The sequence below is a fragment of the Lathyrus oleraceus genome, chromosome 7, assembly GCF_024323335.1.
Source record: "Lathyrus oleraceus cultivar Zhongwan6 chromosome 7, CAAS_Psat_ZW6_1.0, whole genome shotgun sequence".
Classification (NCBI taxonomy): domain Eukaryota; kingdom Viridiplantae; phylum Streptophyta; class Magnoliopsida; order Fabales; family Fabaceae; genus Lathyrus; species Lathyrus oleraceus.
In genome coordinates, this window is record NC_066585.1 from 91,083,967 (window position 1) to 91,105,552 (window position 21,586).

The 21,586-nt window shown below is 37.2% G+C and overlaps 1 protein-coding gene across 1 annotated transcript; it reads left to right on the plus strand.

Moving 5' to 3' along the window:
• The first annotated feature begins 19,121 nt into the window (after positions 1–19,121).
• Positions 19,122–19,700, plus strand: LOC127102192 (uncharacterized). The gene has a single exon (XM_051039593.1). It carries the CDS (start codon positions 19,122–19,124, stop codon positions 19,698–19,700), a length of 579 nt encoding a protein of 192 aa, XP_050895550.1.
• Positions 19,701–21,586: the final 1,886 nt, after the last annotated feature.

The window sequence follows — 21,586 nt, forward strand, 5'->3', positions numbered from 1 at the left end:
TTTTGGCCAGTCCTCACTTTGTTTACAGATTTTAATAGACGTTGGTTCTTGATCCTCTTTGCCATTTATCTCATTTAATGCTATATTGTATGCAAAAACATCATCAATGTCGACTTCGTTTCGGTTCCATTGTATTCCATTTTGGACATAATTTATCGAGATTTCTTTATTTTCTTAAGTTTCAGGTACCTGGTCAATCTCTACTAGAGATGAAATGTTTATTATGCCTGAAGGTTCTTTTAGATTTTCTATATCCTCACTTGGCCCATCTTTATTCTTATCTCCTATTCTTGTTCGACGATTTTTATCTTTGGAACCGATTGGTCTGCCACACATCAGACGTGGTTGAGACTCATTGGATTGTCCAACAAGGATATCAATTTTTATTGGAGCATTTACAGCTGGTATATATGATTTTGTCATACCTTTTGGATCAATGAATGCATTTGGTAATTGATTTGCTAAGTTTTGCACCTGAATTATCTTTTGAACTTCTAGTTCACATTGTTTTGTTCGAGGATCAAGATGAGATAATGATAATTCACTCCAACTAATCTCTTTTTCCAGCTTCTTATTCTCTCCCCTTAATGCTGGGAAATTTGATTCATCAAAATGACAATCAGCAAAATGAGCAGTGAATAAATCTCTTGTTGTTGGTTCAAGGTACTTCACAATACATGGAGATTCATATCCAACATATATTCCCATTCTCCTTTGAGGACGCATCTTATTACGTTGTGGTAGAGAAATTGGAACATACACCGCACATCCAAAAATTCTTAGATGGGAAATATTAGATTTTTTACCAAAAACTAATTGTAAAGGGGAAGAGGTGTGGTAACTCATTGGCCTGATGTGAATCAATGTTGCAGCATGCAAAATTGCATGTCCCCAAGTAGAAACTGGGAGTTCGCATCTTATAACAAGTAGTCTTACAATTAATTTTATCTGTTTAATAAATGATTCTGCAAGTCCATTTTGTGTATGAACATGTGCTACTGGGTGTTCGATGTCAATTCCAATAGACATACAATACTCATTAAATGCTTGAGATGAAAATTCTGCAACATTATCAAGATGTATTTTCTTGAAAGCATAATTGGGGAAATGAGCTCTTATTCGAATTAGTTGAGCTAGCAATCTCGCAAATGCCTGGTTGTGAATTGACAACAAACAAACATGTGACCATCTAGTTGATGCATTAATTAAAACCATAAAATATCTAAATGGCTCATATGATGGGTGTATTTACCCACAAATATCACCATATATACGCTCTAAAAAACTGATAGATTCATTTCCAGTTTTTGTTGGTGATGATTGAATTATCAAAGACTATGGACAAAACTATTGTACCATTTTTCCACCCAATATGCAAACCATAATACAAAGAGACAGTTGCATTTGGTTATTCCAATTCTACCCTCAATAGATCTTTTATCTGCCTATATAAAGGACACTTGAAAGATTGCAGAAGTTACTCATTCTTTACTAATTCACGTGAACATACATTACGCTATTACTGAACTTGATATTATTTGTGTGTAAATTTTGTCAACACAGAAAGAGATTTTGTTCGTTATTGTGTGAGAAATTAATTGTACTTAACTTATGTTAATCGTCTTTCTTAAAATCAATCTTGTAAATAAATTCTTGTAAATCTCATTTGTTTGAGTGTATTCCTTGAGTGACTAGGTTTTAGTCAAATAGACTCAAGAAGACAATGGCGGGTTGTCTTTGTGGTGTATGTAATCAGTTTCAGTTATAGTGGATTAAATCCTTGTTAAGAAGGCAAAATCACCTTGGCGGATGGGCTGGGGGTAACTTTGTTAATAGTGAACCAGAATAAAAATAACCGTGTTATTTTTCTTATTCGTGTTATTGTTTGATTGTGTTGGTTTTCAAAAAATTATAATTTTTAGAAACCAAATTCAAACCCCCGTATCTTGTGTTTCTTGCTACCTTCATTATTGTTTTATCTAGTTTGAACTATTTCTGATTAAATTTGTCTTGATTGATTAACACACATTGAGGCAATTGTTTGTTTATAACTTTGAGCATTTTTAGCTACCCTGTAATAATAGGTATATCTAGTGCTAACCACTTTGAGCTTAACATTTCTTTCGATGACTTAGTCTTAATTTTTAGTTGTATGACTTGAAAGATCTTATCTTTCCACCTTGACTCTAGAGTTAGGTAGAATTGTAGTTCTTAAGTTGTATAAAAAAATTAAGTTTGGGGTTGCTCTTAGAAGTAAGCAAAGTTTTAAGTTTGGGGTTGGGGTACTAGATAAAATTGGTCAAAAATTCAAAATAATTGTGAGAAAATAAGAAGTGGAAAAAGACACTTCAAAAAAAAAAGTAAAAGAATGCCAAGCATAATAAGGACAACAATAGAAAAATCTCTAGTACCATCAAGAAGGAACAAGGGGTATGGTGATAGAAAGAGAACTAGGCATCTAACTCCAAGGTTTAAACCTACTTTCCAAAAATTATACTACCCGAACATAAGCCAAGATACAACATAAAAAGTCCTCAAATGTGTGTGTTTTGATTTCTTTGATGAATTATATTAGAACATTATCAAGCTAAGCATAAATGATTTTGCATGTTGATTGAGATATTACCTTATCTATTGAGTGAGTCAAGGTGAGATGAGAGATAGGTTGAGTACTCGTCAAAGTTTGAGGACGTTTTTTGAATTTTCCTGATGGAAGTTGGAAGCTAGAACGATGGTCAGGTAAAGAAAACAAATTATACGGCGATGTTCAATTGTTATGGTGCAACTTATTTTCTATTGAAATGTGTAGTTTCAGGAAAGTTACTTGAGGACAAACAACGATTCAAGTTTGGGATTGTGATGACAATCTGTCAATGCATGAATTCTATCGAAGAAACAGATAAAAACAAGTTAAAGAGGAAAAAGATGAAGAATAAGGACCAAAGAATGAGGAAAAAATAGCAAAGTATGAAGAAATAAGACTTAGTTAAAAATCAGGTGAAAGGGGAGAAAAGTCGTGCAGCTACCTGAATAATCATGTGCAGCATCGTGCACGCGATAGGGTTGTTTCAACTATTTTTGTGCATGATGACCCTTTTTTCTAGGCTTTTCTGATGCGTTCTGGTCCATTCTGAAGGCTTTTTAAAGGGGATTTTGTCACTTTTTCAGGGGTTATGAAATTGGGCATAGGAAGTACAAGTTTTATAGCATCATAGGTGATTTTGAGAGCATTTGAAGCCATTGGAGGCCAATCCTTCAAGGAATCTCATATGTAATTCTTCTTAATTATTTTTGGTATTGTATTTTGAATTATTAGTAGCTAAATCTCTCTAGATTAGGTTGTGTTTGATGAACCTGTTGCAATATTGTTGGTACACATGTTGATTTGACTTTGCATGAATACTTTGATCTATAATTCTATTTAATTGCTTCTTATTCGTAATGCTTTTTATGTGAGATACTCTTTTAATATGATTTTGAGCATATAGGAATACAGACCATTAGTCTATACCTTCGATCTAGGGCAATTGTCATGCTTACACTGGTTGACCAGGGATAGAAAACCCTGAATAGTGGCTAGGGAATTAACGTTTTGTTCCATCGCCTAATCCTGCTTACGGTAGTGAACTAGGGATACGAAACTTTGGGTAGTGATTAGTGAGCTATATTGCAAGGGATTGGCTATAGCGGGTTTCTTAATTCGTCGTTGGATTATAGTGGTAAGATTATTCATGTAAGGCATCAAACATCAACAATAGAGAAATATGGGATTCTATACACAACTTGGCCGCTTTCATAATTATGTTTGAAAATTTTATCTTATTTTCGCTTTCAAATCTGAACCCTCCCCTTTCTTTGTTATTTTCTATGCATTGCACACTTTTTGTCTTGTTAAAAAGTAGTCGTTATGTATTCAATATTTTATTACTGCGACTGACAATATCGGTACACCTGCCAAGAAGTCATCAATGAGCATGCATCATTGTGTCGTGAAAGAGGCGTGTTTGATAGTTTGTAAGGGGGGACTAGTGGATTGTCCCAAGCTCATAAGGGAGCTTGGAGATCATAAGGGGTCCCGTCTCTAGAGAGGACCAAATGTTGGTTGGTATCACATGTATAAGTATCATGTTGTGTCGTGAGTCGCATTTCATATATATGTGCATGTTGTTATGAATGGGTGTGAGGTCATGGTGATGTTAATTATGTATTGAATGTGTGTTATGTTGTATATTTCTCTATCTTCACATTCTTTACATTGTTCATATTGAATGTTGTTTCTCACCCCTTTGTTGAATTTTGTCCACCATAGACATCTTGCAGATACTTAGGAGTAAAGTTGTTGTTGTGTGTAGAAGGTGGCTTGTTGGAGCTATTCTTTGTTTTTAGTTTTCATTTTATCGCACATTAGTGGATTTATTACTCTGATTGTGTAACATCGGAGATAGGCATTTTCTTATGTTTTCGAGTTAAAGTTGATTTTGGTGTTTTAAAAAGTTTAATACTTATTTTATGAAGTTTTATTGAGGTTGTTATAGTATGATTTCCGCTGCACAATGATAATTGTTTGATGAGTTTGAAGGGTTATCGTTGGTGACACCTTAAATTGTCGAGTATTCCTTTTTATATAAGTTTCAGGGTTTAGAATGTAATATTAATGGTATCATAGCAGGTCGGATCATACGGCCAAGTTTTTGACATGTTAATTATTCCCTTGTATGCAACATGTGTGTGTACATTATCAATGTGTTGTTTCTTCTGATGTCTGTTTGTGGGGGTGCATAGTAATGGCTGGAAGAAATGGTCGAGCTATTGTTAATGCTTTGGAGTCTGTGGCTCAAGCGCTGCAGGGTTAGAAGAATCAAGCTGGTGATCAATACTGTGGATTGGGGAAGGTTCAGAGAAACAATGTGGCAACTTTCAAGGGCATCTATTATCCAGAGGATGCACAAACATGGATCAAGTAGATTGAGAATATTTTTCAAGTAACGGCTTGCACTAAAGTTTAGAAGGTGCAATTTAGTACTCACGTGTTGTTAGAGAAGGCCGAAGATTGGTGGAATAATTTGTGTCAGAGACCAGAGGTTATTAGTACTGAGATTACTTGGGATGTGTTTAGATCTTAATTTTTGAAGAAGCTTTTTCTAGAGGATGTGCGCAGTAAAAAGGAGATTGAGTTCCTCAAGCACAAGCAGAGAAATTTCTATGAAGGCTGGAAGCAAATTTGTGATTGGTGAATTACCAGTGGTGTGTTATTTTTCGTAAGTGTTTCTAGATGATATCAATGATTTTTCGTCAGAGCATGAGATTGAGTTCACCATAGACTTAGTACCTGGTACTAGTCATGTGTCAATGGCTCCTTATATAATGTCTGCTTCAGAGTTGAGTGAGCTGAAGATGAAGTTGGAAAAGTTTCTTGAGAAGAAGTTTGTTCGATCGAGTCTTTCTCCATGGGGAGCGTCAGTTTTGTTAGTCAAGAAGAAAGATGGTATCACGAGGTTGTGTGCTGATTACCAACAAATGAATAAAGCGACGATCAAGTATCATCTTCCTAGAATTGAATATTTGATGCATCAATTGGTTGGTGCTTTCATATTCAGTAAGACTTATTTGTGGTCAAGTTATTGTTAGGGACCAATTGGTAATACTTTTTATATCATTTTATTGGTCCCTTTTACCAAGTTTTGATGTAATTACACACTTTTATTCTCACTATTTTGTATAAATGCAATTAGGTTTAATTTATTTTATTTTGAATAGTTATTTCACCTTTTTGTTAGTTTTGTAGAATTTTGGGATAAGAAAGGCCTTGGATTGCAACACCACATCTTGGAGGAAGCTTGCCAAACAAGGAAGCTGGAGAAGTAACAGTTCGCGCCGCGAACTGCCTTCGCGCCGCGAAGGCTGCGAATCCAGCAAGCTGACTGAGGGTCAAAAGTGCTGTTTTGCAGGAAAAGTTTATTGCCATTTTGATGTCTGCCTGGGAATTGCTTTTCTGCTTTAGATGACAATGACCAATTAGAGAAATGTCAACCTTTTTTGTTAGAAACAAATACATTATTCTAGGGGAAGGAAGAAATAGACTATTATCATTCACACATTGATATTGAGAGCTTTTTGTAAGGGAGAAAAAGAGAGTTTTTCTTCTTTAACTTTCTGCTTTGAACAATGATGATGAGGAGCTAAACTCCCCTTTTGTCAAGATTGGAGGTAGTAGCTATTCTCATATGTTTATGTATTCCATTTGATTTATATATGATAAAGATTGTTGATGTATTGAATAATGTTTTTGCCCTAAGTTGAAAACCAGATTTGAGTAGTTGTCGAGAGAGATTATTTGAGTCTTGACATAAAACAGATTTTCAAGTAGTGAATAAGTTGTAGAGATAGATTTATTCATTACTCTTCTTTGGTATTAAGCATTAAAGATTGCTATATTGATAATTAGGTGGAGAGATCGTCTAAGGATCAATATAGTGATTATCACAATATCATTTAGACATAAATGACTTTGAGAGGATACTTGAACATCATCAATAATCTTGAATCTATTTATTTATCATAAGGAATCATAAGCATTTGAAATAGTGAACTCTAATCTTGCCAAGCTTTTATATTTGATTAAAACCATTTTTACTGTTTTAGTGACATTTACTCACAAGATAAATTTCCAACCAAAACAACTTTGTTACTTTCTAAACTTATAACAAATCGGATTATAGAACGGAGGTAATATCAACCAATCTCTGTGGATACGATATAAAAATATTTGCCGAAGATATACTTTTCAACAAATTGGCGCCGTTGCCGGGGATTGGTGTCGTTATTACAAGCATTGCAATAATTCTTTGTTTTAAGTTGTGTTACAATTATTATTATCCCTCTTTTGTTTCACTTGGTTTTTTAGTTTTGTAGATTCTAGTGAATGCGAGGAAAAGCAACCGAGGAGCAACTTCAATCCGATCCTGAAATTGAAAGAACACTTCGGAAGCTCAATAGCAAAACACGAAGAAGAAGGAAACTAGCCGAAGAGAGGAACCGGAGAGAAGAAGCATCTACTTCCGCACTTGTTCCAATCGAAGAAGTGGTTGTAGAGGCTTGTGACGGGAACATGGCGGATGTCAATCATACCGAAATGTCCGCTAATAGTCCAAGAAGAAATGCTCAATTTGCCCGTGGAGGAAGAAATACGGAGATGAAGACCGGAATCCTCCAACTTCTCTACGCAAATCCATTCACCGGAATGGATCATGAAGATCCGTATACCCATCTCATCAAATTTTATGAGATTGCGGGTTCTACGGGAATTGATGAAACGGGTGAAGAGGCACTATTCAAAAGGATGTTCCCACACTCCTTAGTGGGAAAGGCAAAAGAGTGGTACCTTGATCAAGCGGCAAGAGTAATGACGGATTGGAATTTGTTAGAAGAAAAGTTCTTAGAAAGATACTTCCCTCAATCCCGATTCATGGAAGCCAAAACGGCTATTGCGGTATTCACTCAAGGAGGCAACGAGTCTCTAAATGAAGCTTGGGAAAGATTCAAATCAATGTTGAGAAAATGTAAGGGACATGGTTTTGATGAGCTCACTCAAATCCATATTTTTCTAAATGGACTCCAATCAACTCACAAGACACTTCTGGACGCCACCGCGGGTGGCTCGCTTATGTCAAAAACTGCGGAAGAAGCTAAAGTCATTATTGAACGGATGGCCCTCAATGATCATCAAGGTCAACATGATTGTAGCCCTTCACAACGTAAGCCGGGAGTTCTTGAGTCAAATACCAATGATGCCATCCTTGCTCAAAACAAGCTACTCTCTCAACAAGTGGAGCTTCTCACTCAACAAATGGCCAAGCTTCCACAGCAAATAAAAGAGATTCAAGGGTTTCAAGTTCAGCATCAAGTAGCATGTTGCGAATTATGTCAAGGGGATCACCCTACTGGTTTTTGTCCTCCACCCCAAGAAGAAGTGAGTTATGTGAACAATCAAAATCAGGGCTATCAAAGACAACAGCCTAACAATCAAGGCTATCAACCAAGAAACAATCAAGGCTATCAACCGTCAAGGTTCAACAATCAAAATTTTCAGCAGCAAAGTCCTTACCAACATCCAAACTCTCAAGGACAGCAGTCGCAAGGAGGAAATTCCAAGCTAGAAGACACTCTTCAACAATTCATGCAAGCTTCCATGGCAAATCAGAAGAGTAACGAAGCAGCAATTAAAAATCTGGAAAATCAAGTAGGCCAACTCGCGAAGCAACTGTCGGAACAAAACGCAGGGTCTTCTTTCTCTGCTAACACTCAACCGAATCCAAAGGAGCATTGCAAAGCAATTGTCACAAGGAGTGGTAAAGAGTTGGTAAGTGAAAAAGGTGAAGAGATTGTAGAAGAGAACATCACTGATGGGATGCTGGAAGAAAAAGACATAGTTGGTGAAAGGGAAAATGCTACTGGAAATGCTCAGTTCGCGCCGCGAAAACAGCAGGTTTTGCCAACTGAGCAGCAGATTGATCTGGAAGGGAAAAAAGATGCTGAATCAAAGAAGAAGAAGAAATCTGAGAAAGGGGTGAGCGTCATTCCAACTCAACATCTACCCTATCCACATGCTCCATCAAGGAAGGACAATGCTAGGCATTATGCACAGTTCATGGACATCTTCAAGCAACTCCAAATCAACATTCCATTTGTTGATGCATTAGAACAAATGCCACGGTATGCTAAATTCATGAAGGACATTCTTACCAAGAAAAGGCGACACGTGGAAGATGAGACCATATTGCTTGATGCACGGTGTAGCGCCATCATCCAGAAGACTCTCCCAAGGAAGGAGTCCGATCCGGGCCGGGTTGTTCTACCAGTAACCATTGGAAGCACATACGTTGGAAATGGGTTGATTGACTTAGGCTCTAGTATAAATTTAATCCCCCTCTCCATTGTCAAAAGATTGGGGAATGTTGAGATTAAATCGATGAGAATGACTCTACAACTAGCCGACAAGTCTACCACCTCACCATACGGAATCGCCCAAGACATGCTTGTGAAAGTGGACAAATTTTTGTTTCCGGTGGATTTTGTAATAGTAGAGATGGATGAGGACCGTGATGTACCCCTAATTCTTGGAAGACCTTTTATGAAAACAGCTCGGATGATGATCGACATAGATGATGGGATAATGAAGGTGAGAGTGCAAGATGAAGAGGTGACTTTTAATCTTTTCGAAGCAATGAAGCATCCAACCGACAAGCATGATTCTTTCCGAATCGATGCAATTGAAGAGGAAGTAGTGGAGGTCGCGAACCAAATTCATATTTCTAATCCTCTAGAAAGATCCCTTATCGGAGCATACAACGTGTTAACCGACAATGAGGAACGAGAGATCGAAGCAATGTTGCACGAGCTAGAATCTTGTGGTGAGCTGGCCTATCAAGAAGAATTAACGGAAGACTTGGATGCAAAGAAGAAAACGGAAGAGCAAAAGTTAGAGTTGAAAATGCTTCTGTCACACTTGAAGTATGTGTTTCTTGGAGACGAGTGTACTAAACCAGTGATTATAAGCAACGCGTTGTCCACACAAGAGGAAGACAAGTTGATTCAAGTATTGAAAAAGAACAAAGGTGCAATAGGGTGGCTGTTATCCGAATTGAAGGGTATTAGTCCGGCCTATTGCATGCATAAGATCATGATGGAGGAGAATTTCAAACCAGTTGCGCAACCTTAGAGGCGTCTGAATCCATCAATGAAAGAGGTGGTCCGGAAAGAAGTTGTCAAACTATTGGAAGCCGGAATGATTTATCCTATATCCGATAGTGCATGGGTGAGTCCGGTACAAGTGGTCCCCAAGAAAGGCGGAATGACGGTAATCAAAAATGATAAAAATGAGTTGATTCCGACAAGAACAGTGACAGGGTGGAGGATGTGTATCGACTATAGAAGGTTGAACCAAGCCACAAGGAAAGATCATTTCCCACTACCCTTCATGGATCAAATGTTGGAGAGGTTAGCCGGCAAAAATTTCTACTGTTTCTTAGACGGATATTCGGGGTATAATCAAATTTCAGTAAACCCGGCAGATCATGAGAAGACAGCTTTTACGTGTCCTTTTGGCATCTTTGCTTACCGAAGAATGCCTTTTGGGTTATGTAATGCACCGGCCACATTTCAACGGTGTATGCAAGCTATATTTTTGGACTTGATAGAAGAATGCATTGAGGTGTTCATGGATGATTTTTCTGTTTATGGATCATCTTTTGAATTGTGCTTAAAACACCTTGATGTAGTTTTGGGGAGATGCGTGGAGACCAACCTAGTGCTCAACTGGGAAAAATGCAATTTTATGGTCACTGAGGGTATAGTACTTGGTCACAAGATTTCTTCTGAAGGGTTAGAGGTGGACAAAGCCAAGGTGGAGGTTATTGAGAAACTGCCACCTCCAACTAACATTAAAGGGATAAGAAGCTTTCTAGGACATGCCGGTTTCTACCGGAGATTCATACAATTTCAAAGATCGCAAAGCCATTGAGCAATTTGCTCAACAAAGGTACGCCTTTTCTTTTTGATGAGTCATGTCTTAAAGCTTTCTTAGATTTGAAAGAAAAGTTGGTCACCGCACCAATAATCGTAGCACCAAACTGGAACCTTGATTTTGAACTCATGTGTGATGCTAGCGATTATGCAGTTGGTGCGGTGTTAGGACAAAGAAGCGATAAAGTTTTCCATGCCATACACTATGCTAGTAAGGTGCTTAATGAAGCACACGTTAATTACGCAACAACTGAAAAGGAATTACTAGCCATAGTATATGCATTGGAAAAATTTAGAGCTTATTTGATTGGTTCAAAAGTTGTAATCTACACTGACCACTCAGCGATAAAATATCTGCTTACCAAGCCGGATTCAAAACAAAGGCTTATTCGTTGGATCCTTTTATTACAAGAGTTTGATCTAGAAATTCGGGATAAAAAAGGTTCTGAAAACTTGGTGGCGGATCATTTGTCTCGGTTGGTCAATGTAGACATTACAAACAAAGAAGAGGAGGTGAGAGAAGAATTTCCAGATGAAAAACTTTATGCGATTCAAGTGAGGCCTTGGTTTGCTGATTTTGCTAACTACAAAGCAACTGGTTTAACACCGGAAGACCTCACTTGCAATCAAAGAAGGAAATTCTTGGCAGATGCAAAATATTATGTTTGGGATGATCCTTATCTGTTTAAAGTAAGAGCAGACAATATTTTGAGAAGGTGTGTAACAATTGAGGAGTCAAGAGACATTCTTTGGCACTGTCACAACTCTCCGTATGGAGGTCACTATAGTGGTTTGAGAACAGCCACTAAAGTACTCCAATCGGGTTTTTATTGGCCATCTTTATTCAAAGATGCGCACGAACATGTGAAGAGTTGTGATACATGCCAACGGAGTGGAGGAATAGGAAAACGGGATGAAATGCCTCTAACCAACATGCTAGAAGTGGAAGTTTTTTATTGTTGGGGTATTGATTTCGTTGGCCCATTCCCCTCTTCTTTCTCAAATGAGTACATACTAGTAGCTGTTGATTATGTTTCGAAGTGGGTGGAAGCAATTGCCTCACCTAAGGCCGATGCCAAAACTGTGATTAAATTTTTAAAGAAGAACATATTTTCACGTTTTGGTGTGCCTAGAGTGTTGGTAAGTGATGGAGGCTCACACTTTTGCAATACACCCTTAGAAAAAGTTCTGCAACATTATGGTGTAAAGCACAAGGTGACCACTCCCTACCACCCACAAGCGAACGGTCAAACTGAGGTTTCAAACCGGGAAGTCAAACGGATCCTTGAGAAAACAGTCTCGAATTCAAGAAAAGATTGGTCCTTAAAACTGGATGAAGCTTTGTGGGCGTATCGCACTGCCTACAAAGCACCTATTGGGCTGACTCCGTTTCAAATGGTGTATGGGAAGACTTGTCATCTTCCAGTGGAAATGGAGCATAGAGCATTATGGGCTCTTAAGTTTTTGAATTTCGACTCCACTCTAGCTGGAGAAAGAAGGAAAGGTCAACTCCATGAATTGGAGGAACTAAGGAACGATGCATACCATTCTAATAAGCTGTACAAGGAAAAGGTAAAGGCATACCATGATGGAAAGGTCCGCCATAAGGAGTTTCATGTTGGACAGATGGTATTGCTTTTTAACTCATGGTTGAAGTTATTTCCTGGTAAGTTGAAGTCGAAGTGGTTAGGACCATTTGTTGTCAAGGAAGTACAGAATTATGGAGCCATTGTGATAGAGGATCCAAAGTCACAAGAGAGCTGGACTGTCAATGGTCAAAGACTGAAAGTTTATCATAGCGGTGACATAAACCGTGATGTGTGTGTCATTTCCTTATATGGACCAGGCTAATCGAGGTACCGTCGAGCTCTTAACGACGTTAAATAAAGCGCTTGTTGGGAGGCAACCCAACGTTGTAAGTTTGAATTTTATTTTTCTCTGTTGTGTGATTTTTATCTCTGTTAAAGTTTTAGAATTGTAAAGTTCTGTTTTTTGCTGTTCGCGCCGCGAACTGAATGAAAAATTTTGAGTGGGTTCTGTTTTTTGCAGTTCGCGCCGCGACCCCCTGTTCGCGCCGCGAACTGAATGAAAACTTTTGAGTGGGTTCTGTTTTTTGCAGTTCGCGCCGCGACCCCCTGTTCGCGCCGCGAACACTGCGTGACAGAGTCACTTAAATTCTGTTTAGGTCACTTCCTTTCTCATTTCAAACCTTTCTCATTTCAAACCAACTTCGCCGCGCTTTTACCCCACTCTCAAAATCCCACCAAATCTTAAAATTATTCAGTTCCCATTGTTCAAATCTTCAATTGTTAGCAAGATTTAGTGATTCAAAAGGTATGTACTCTTCAATTTCTCTTTTCCAATCCTTTTTGGGTTTTTCATTTAGGGTTGGTTAGAAATCAAATTTTTCTGTAGATTACCTCTTGAAATCACTATGCATGTTTGATTTAGAGTAGGATTAGGGTAGAGTTGAGAATTTTGATTGATTGGGAGTAGATTGCTTCCCACTTGAGGAACCCTAGGAAGCTCTGGGAAATTTCCTGGATTCGCAGAGTTCGCGCCGCGAACGGGCTTTCGCGCCGCGAACTGTGAATTCCAGCACCATGTTTTTGTGTTGATTGTTTGCTAATCCTGTTCATGTTTGTTCTGTGGTTGTTCTGGTGTTGATTGCAGATGTCCAAAAGAACTAAAACCACGGCACCTCCTCAAGCCCGTTCATTCCGAAAGTTCATAAGTGATGAACACGAGGCACGATTCGAGAGCCTCATTAAGAGAACTATTTTGCCTGAGAGGTTTATCCGGCTGGCTCCAACCGGGGTGTATCATAGCGTGGTTGCTGCTTTTGAGCGACGAAAGTGGATGAAGTTATGCGAACCAGAAGCAGCAATCAACTACGATATTGTTCGAGAATTTTATGCGAATGCTATGCATCGCGAGGAGGGTACGGCTTTCATCTACCGATCCAGGGTAAGGGGCAAGATCGTTTCCTTTGGAAGGGATGACATTAATTCTTATCTGGGTAATCCCCTAACTCTCAGAGAGGGTGAGTGTTATGAGTACAGCACCATGGAGGCAGCTAACAGGTGGAATTTGGAAGCGGTCAATGCTACCCTATGTCTCAGCGGAAAATCCTACGAACTGAATGATCAAGGACAGCCGAAATTGTGGAAAAGAGAAAATTTTAATTTGGGAGCTAGGGCTTTTCTGGTGCTACTGTTGACTAATATCCGACCAAGAAGCCACACCACCACAATTCCTATGGACGTAGGGTGTCTATTGTACTGCATCATGGTCGGGAAGTCTGTGGATGTCGCAGCCCTCATTGCAGGCGAACTGAGAAAGATAGTTTTAAGCGGAACCAATTTCGGTGGCAAAGCTGGTGTACTCGCATATCCAGGACTTATCATGGGACTGTGCCGTAAGGCAAATGTTCCCATCCCTGAGGAAGTACACTTCTCGATCACCAGTGTGATCAATGACTCATATCTGAACAGGTTTCTGCAAAACCAAAATGATAAGACTGATGCACCTGGAACTTCTTCATCCAGAGCCCGAGCCAGACCCAGACCTCAACCTCAACCTCACACTACCCCAGGCTTTGATCAGATGGCGTTTGCCAACTACTGTTGCGAGAGCTTTGAGGCCTCCAGGAGGTCTCAATCATTTCTCTTCGATGCCATGCAGCAGCAGTTCCAGAACACGTTTCTGGCACCAGAGGCCCGAACTTTTCCTTCGCAAGCTGACTATGCAGCTTATGCTAATTGGCCTGAGGGCAGGCCAAATTTCATGGGGGGTGCAGGAGGTAGTGCAGACCCAAATGAGGAGATGGAGGATGTTCTTGGAAATGTAGGTGGTGATGAAGAGGAGGAGGATTGAAAATGTGGAGATTTGAGAGTTGTTGTATTTCTGAGTTTCTTTGTACTATTTCTGTTTTTGTTTTTGGGAATTTGTGATGTACTTTTGGGTGGCTCTAGTTCACCATAACTTTATTTTGGCACTTTATTTTTGTTAGTATTTTGACAATTGCATGAATGTTAGTAGAGATTTAAGTGTGTTTTAATCAAATTTTGGTTTACCAACATTTTTGTTTAATTGTTCTTATTCTTAAGTCAAGCCTTAAGCAACCGAGAAATGATCGCAAAGAAAGAAGTAGAGGACACTTCGAGTGGTGATGATAAGAATTAGTGTCGGCATTTCAAGGTACACTTTATCGCTTTCTAGACTTAACATGAGTAGTTTGATGGTGTATGCAAATTTCAAGTCATAATTTCATTGAAGTATATGTCAGTTTTGAATCAAAATAGGACTTAACCATTTGTGAGGAGACTTTCCATTGTACACTAAAAAGCGGGAAACCGAGCATTGTTTTAACTCATTCTTATCATGCTAAATCATGCATCAATCCATTTTTGTGTGAAATTTTTGAAAATGATAGAGGCATTTGTTGTGAGAAAAACCACTTGACCAAAAAGTTTGAATCAACTAACTGTGTGAGGAATAATCCTTAGTTAAACCCCTTTGAGCTTATTTTAGGATTCATTTGATTGATCATTGTAAAATCAGTTGAAAATTATGGAATAAATGAATCCTAATTTCTTTCGTATCAGTTGAAACCTCAAACCAAGTTGTTTGCGAAATTTTGCCTTTTGCTTGTGTCTAAGTAGGGAGCATTATTGAATAAATTTGGTTTTGGAATCTAAAGTTGGGGAGAGTAAAATGAGAAGTGATTAGAAACTTGGAAAAGTGAGTTTCTTATGAAAGGGTGAAAATTTGAAAAGAAACAAGAAAAAGAAATCACCTTTGAAACCATAGAGCAATAAAAAAAAAATATATATATATATATATATAATAAAAATAAAAATAAAATAAAAAAAAATAAAAAAAAATTTTGCTCATGGTTGTGTGGATGTGGAAAGAAAAAGAGAAAGAAAAAGATAGGGATCAAAGAAAGGGAAAGTGTGTAGAGTTGAATATTTGGGAATGCTCCCTTAGGATAGGCAATTTGGTTGAATTCTCTTAATCATATCCTTTCTTGTAACCTAAGCCACATTACAACCTTTGAAAGACCTCTTGATTCTCATTTTTCACATGATTTGGTACTTGTTGTGATAACCGCATGATTTGAGTTGTTGTTGATTTAATTGCTTGGATGAGTGAAAGTAACCCTTCATTGTTATTCATCAATATTTTGATGTGTGTGTAAGTTTGATTCAATTTTGACATATATGGCTTCGAATTCCTTGGAATGATTTTTGCACTTTACCATTTCCCTTATTCATGTTTTATCTAGAGTTGAGATAGGTGAATTGAGAAAATGCCAAACACTTTTGAACCATTTGAATGTCCTTGATAAAATTTTGCTTAAATCTTTTGTGTCATTGCTTTGGTTGTAAGGGTGGAAACTTTTGTTTAGGGACAAACAAAATGCTAAGTTGGGGAGAGTTGTTAGGGACCAATTGGTAATACTTTTTATATCATTTTATTGGTCCCTTTTACCAAGTTTTGATGTAATTACACACTTTTATTCTCACTATTTTGTATAAATGCAATTAGGTTTAATTTATTTTGTTTTGAATAGTTATTTCACCTTTTTGTTAGTTTTGTAGAATTTTGGGATAAGAAAGGCCTTGGATTGCAACACCACATCTTGGAGGAAGCTTGCCAAACAAGGAAGCTGGAGAAGCAACAGTTCGCGCCGCGAACTGCCTTCGCGCCGCGAAGGCTGCGAATCCAACAAGCTGACTGAGGGTCAAAAGTGCTGTTTTGCAGGAAAAGTTTATTGCCATTTTGATGTCTGCCTGGGAATTGCTTTTCTGCTTTAGATGACAATGACCAATTAGGGAAATGTCAACCTTTTTTGTTAGAAACAAATACATTATTCTAGGGGAAGGAAGAAATAGACTATTATCATTCACACATTGATATTGAGAGCTTTTTGTAAGGGAGAAAAAGAGAGTTTTTCTTCTTTAACTTTCTGCTTTGAACAATGATGATGAGGAGCTAAACTCCCCTTTTGTCAAGATTGGAGGTAGTATCTATTCTCATATGTTTATGTATTCCATTTGATTTATATATGATAAAGATTGTTGATGTATTGAATACTGTTTTTGCCCTAAGTTGAAAACCAGATTTGAGTAGTTGTCGAGAGAGATTATTTGAGTCTTGACATAAAACAGATTTTCAAGTAGTGAATAAGTTGTAGAGATAGATTTATTCATTACTCTTCTTTGGTATTAAGCATTAAAGATTGCTATATTGATAATTAGGTGGAGAGATCGTCTAAGGATCAATATAGTGATTATCACAATATCATTTAGACATAAATGACTTTGAGAGGATACTTGAACATCATCAATAATCTTGAATCTATTTATTTATCATAAGGAATCATAAGCATTTGAAATAGTGAACTCCAATCTTGCCAAGCTTTTATATTTGATTAAAACCATTTTTACTGTTTTAGTGACATTTACTCACAAGATAAATTTCCAACCAAAACAACTTTGTTACTTTCTAAACTTATAACAAATCGGATTATAGAACGGCGGTAATATCAACCAATCTCTGTGGATACGATATAAAAATATTTGCCGAAGATATACTTTTCAACAGTTATCATTATATTTGTGTGAAACTAGAATATATTTTGAAGACTGCGTTCAGAACGAGATATGGTCATTATGAGTATTCAGTGATGTTGCTTGGTGCGTCTAATGCGCTTGAAGTGTTCATGGAGTACATGAATAGCATATTCCACTCATACTTAGATCATTTTATTGTCGTGTTCATCGATGACATCTTGATATATTCAAATTCTGATGAAGAGCATGTGGAGCATCTGAGAGTTATGTTGTAAACCTTAAAATAAAAGAAGTTTATGTGAAGTTATCCAAGTGCGATTTTTGATTGCGAGAAGTAAGTTTCCTTGGTCATGTGATTTCTAGTGGTGGTATTGTTATTGATACGTAAAAGATAGATGTTGTGTTGCGGTAGGAGACTCTGAAGTCTGTTAAAGATATTAGAACTTTTCTTGGTTTAGCTGGTTACTACAGAAGGTTTATTGAAGGCTTTTCAAAGTTGGAATTGCCTTCAACTCAGTTGACTCGAAAGGGTCAAGCGTGTGTTTGGGATGTGCATTGTGATGAGAGTTTTCAAGAACTCAAAAGGAAGTTAACGTCAACTCTAGTTTTGATTTTGCCGAATCCAAGTGAATCATATGTTGTGTATTGTAATGCTTCGAATATGGGCCTAGGTGGTATGTTTATGCAGAATGGTCAGGCGGTGGATTATGCTTCTAGAAAATTGAAAGTTCATGAAAGGAATTATTCTACGCATGATCTAGAATTGGCAGTCATGGTGTTTTTGTTAAAGATTTTGAGGCATTATCAGTTCGGTCCCTCGTTTGAAGGGTTTAGTGACCACAAGAGTTTGAATTATATATTCAATCAGAAATAATTGCATATGAGACAAAGGAGATGGATCGAATTTCTAAAGGATTGTGATTTTGGCTTGAGTTACCATTCAGGTAAAGCTAATGTTGTACCTGATGTGTTGAGTAGGAATTCGTTGCATATATCAATGATTATGGTTTGGGAATTGGAATTGATTGAGCAATTTAGAGACATGAGCTTGGTGTGTGAAGAAACTCCTAACAATGTGAAGTTGGGTATGTTGAAGTTAACCAGTGGTATTCTTGTAGAAATCAAAGAAGGTCAAAAATTCGATTTAGGATTGGTTGACCGGTTAATGTTAATCAATCAAGGAAAAGGAGATGGGTTCAGGATCGACGAGAATGATGTGATGAGATTAAGAGATGTGGTTTATGTACCAGATACACCAGAACTTAAGAAGAGTGTTATTGAGGAAGGTCATAGAAGTGGTGTGAGTATTCATTCCAGCGCCACTAAGATGTATCAAGATTTGAAGAGAATGTTTTGGTGGCTAGGAATGAAGAAGGAAGTATTTGAGTTTGCTTACGCATACTTGACTTGTTAGAAGTCAAAGATTGAACATCATAATTCATTAGGTCTAATGCAACCGTTGAGTATTCCATAGTGGAAATGGGCATGCATTTCCATGCATTTTGTGACATGTTTTCCGAAGACGAATAAGGGATGTGATTCCATTTGGGTTATTGTTGATAGACTGACTAAATCGGCTCATTTCATTCTGATCCATATCAGTTATTCTTTGCAGAAGTTAGTCGAGTTATATATTGAGAAGGTTGATAGCCTATATAGTATTCCGTTGAGCATTGTTTTGCATAGAGATATGAGATTTACGTTGAGGTTTTGAAAGAGTTTGCAAGATGCCATGTGCACTAAGCTGAAGTTAACTTCTTCTTATCATCTGCATACAGACGGTCTAACAGAGAGAACTATCAAATATATGGAGGATTTATTGGGGATTGTGTGCTAGAACAAGGAGATGATTGGGATAACTATTTGTCGTTGGTTGAGTTCACTTACAACAATTGTTTCCTGGCACTATTTGAAGCTTTTTATGGTAGGAGGTGGATGACACCTTTGTATTTTTATGAATCGGGTGAGAGTGTTGTGCTTAGACCTGAGATTGTGCAGCAAACTTCTGAGAAGATCAAGATGATTCAAGAGAAGTTGAAAGCTTTGCAGAATCGCCAGAAGAGTTACCATGATAAGAAGAAAAAAACATTTGAGTTCCTGGAGGGAGATCATGAGTTTTCTAGAGTTACTCGGGTAACTGGTGTTGGTCAAGCTTTAAAGTCTCAAAAGCTCAAGTCGCGTTTTATTGGTCCTTATCAGATTATGAAGCGGGTAGGAGAAGTGGCCTACAGAATTGAATTACCATCATTTCTTTTGAATCTTCATGATGTCTTTCATGTGTACCATCCGAGGAAGTATATTATTGACGTGTCTCATGTGATTCGAGTGGATGATGTGCAAGTTAGAGAGAACTTGGTCGTTGAGACATCTCTCTTTAGAGTATATGATCGTGAAGTGAAGTACTTGAAAGGCAATGAGATTATGTTGGTAAAGGTGGTATGGGGAGGACCTGCTGGTCGAAGCATGACATTGGAGCTTGATAGTCATATGAGAGAGTGGTACCCGACTTTATTTCCTTTAGGTAAATTTCGAGGGCAAAAATTCTCAAAGTGGGGGAGAGTTATAACACCCCGGAATTTGATTAATTTATTTAATTGAATTATTTGTATTTTATTTAATTGATTGGTGTTTAGTGTGCTTTTAATTAAATATGTGTGGTGAGTTGTGTGTGCATATGAGGCCTTGGTGGGTATAGTGAGAACCTTGGTAGTGTGGTAGAAGAATTAAAATTGTAGTTATTTTGATAAATAATTAAAATAAATTAGAAAATGAGATTGTTAAGTTGAAAGTAGGAAATTAGAGAATATGATAGGAATGGTGAAAGTTGTAACCTAAGTTAGACCTTAGTGTAATTTTTAAAAGATTAAAAATTAGGTCAGAGATAAATAATGGTTAGTAGAGTTTTGGAGAAAAAGAGTATGTGAGAACGGAATTTTGGGAGAAATGAGGCAAGGCAAGGCTAGTGCTTGAAGATGGAAGAAGAACCTTGATCCAAATCTAAGTTTTTGCAAGGAACCTAAGGTAAATGGGTAGAAAGGGCTTTAATATGGGTGTATAACAGGTAGATAAGAGAGGTCGATATGCAAGGAACCGTAAATTGTTGTTGATTATACGTGGTTCTTAAAATGGGTGAATTGAGGTGTTATTATTCAATTTTCGTATGTTGAATTGTATGTGTATTATTTTGTTTCCATAAATATGTGTTATTGCGATTGTTGGAGTTTTTGGAGGTGTTAACATAATCATGAATTTAATCAAATTGAATGATTAATTAGTATAATTTTGCGATTTAACATGTTATAAAAAGGTTATGACCTGCAATATAATTTTCTTGGTGTATTTGGAAAATTGGGGATCGGATTTTGGAGTTCAAGGAGACTTCCATGGCATAAAACACAATTTTTGCCTTCAAGTGCAAGGTGACAAGCACCACCCGGATGACGGTTTACCCGTTATGCACATGGGGACGCTGACGGACGTTAGTGCTCTGACTGGGAGACTATCATGGTCTCCATGCTTCTTTTCCAAGCCGGTCATCATGATAATGAAGGTCTCAAAATTTTTGGAAGGTGACAGGTTAACCTCCAGGCTGTCAGGAGGGGCGTTCTCGTCCCTGTTTGTGTAGTTTGAGTTGTCGGTTCATATTTTTGACATTATATTGTTGTTTGGGTGATATTTAGTGGTTGTTTGGATATTTTGATGTTGTAAATTAATTATTTATGAATTTAATTAATTAACTATGTTGGAATTATCATTGTGGAATGGTAATGGCATTGCTTACATGTTGTCGTATATGGTGTGCCTATGGTATGGGATACTTCAGAGATGTTTTGTGTTGTTATATCATTAACATAATTGTGAAATACATGATTATATGGTGATTAATCATGTATTTTTGTGTGTGCATTGTTGTTGTTATTGGTGGATAGAAATTCATAAGGGGTGATTATTATTATTATGTGTCACTGCATGTTGTTTATGGTCAGAAGGGGGTCGTAAATATTATTATTGTTATTCCATTGATTTGTATAGACATGCATCACTGTGTCGTATCATTTAAAGAGGGATGATCGCTAGTTCATAAGGGGGACTAGTGGCCTGTCTCAAGCTTAAAAGGGGAGTTGATGGGTTCAGAAGGGGGGACCCAGTTCAGAGATAACCAAATGTTGATTGATACCACATGCATAAGTGTCACGTTGTGTCGTGAGTCACATTTCATATATATATATATATATATATATATATATATATATATATATATATATATATATATATATATATATATATATATATATATATATATATATATATATATATATATATATATATATATATATATATATATATATATATATATATATGCATGTTGTTATAAATGGGTGTGAGGTCATGGTTAGGTTGATTATGTATTGAATGTGTGTTATGTTATATGTTTCTCTACCTTCGCATTCTTTACAATGTTCGTATTGAATATTGTTTCTCAC

What these genes read in the sequence shown, in the direction of transcription:
- LOC127102192 (XM_051039593.1), top strand. Translation starts at nt 19,122, where the DNA reads ATGATTCAAGAGAAGTTGAAAGCTTTGCAGAATCGCCAGAAGAGTTAC.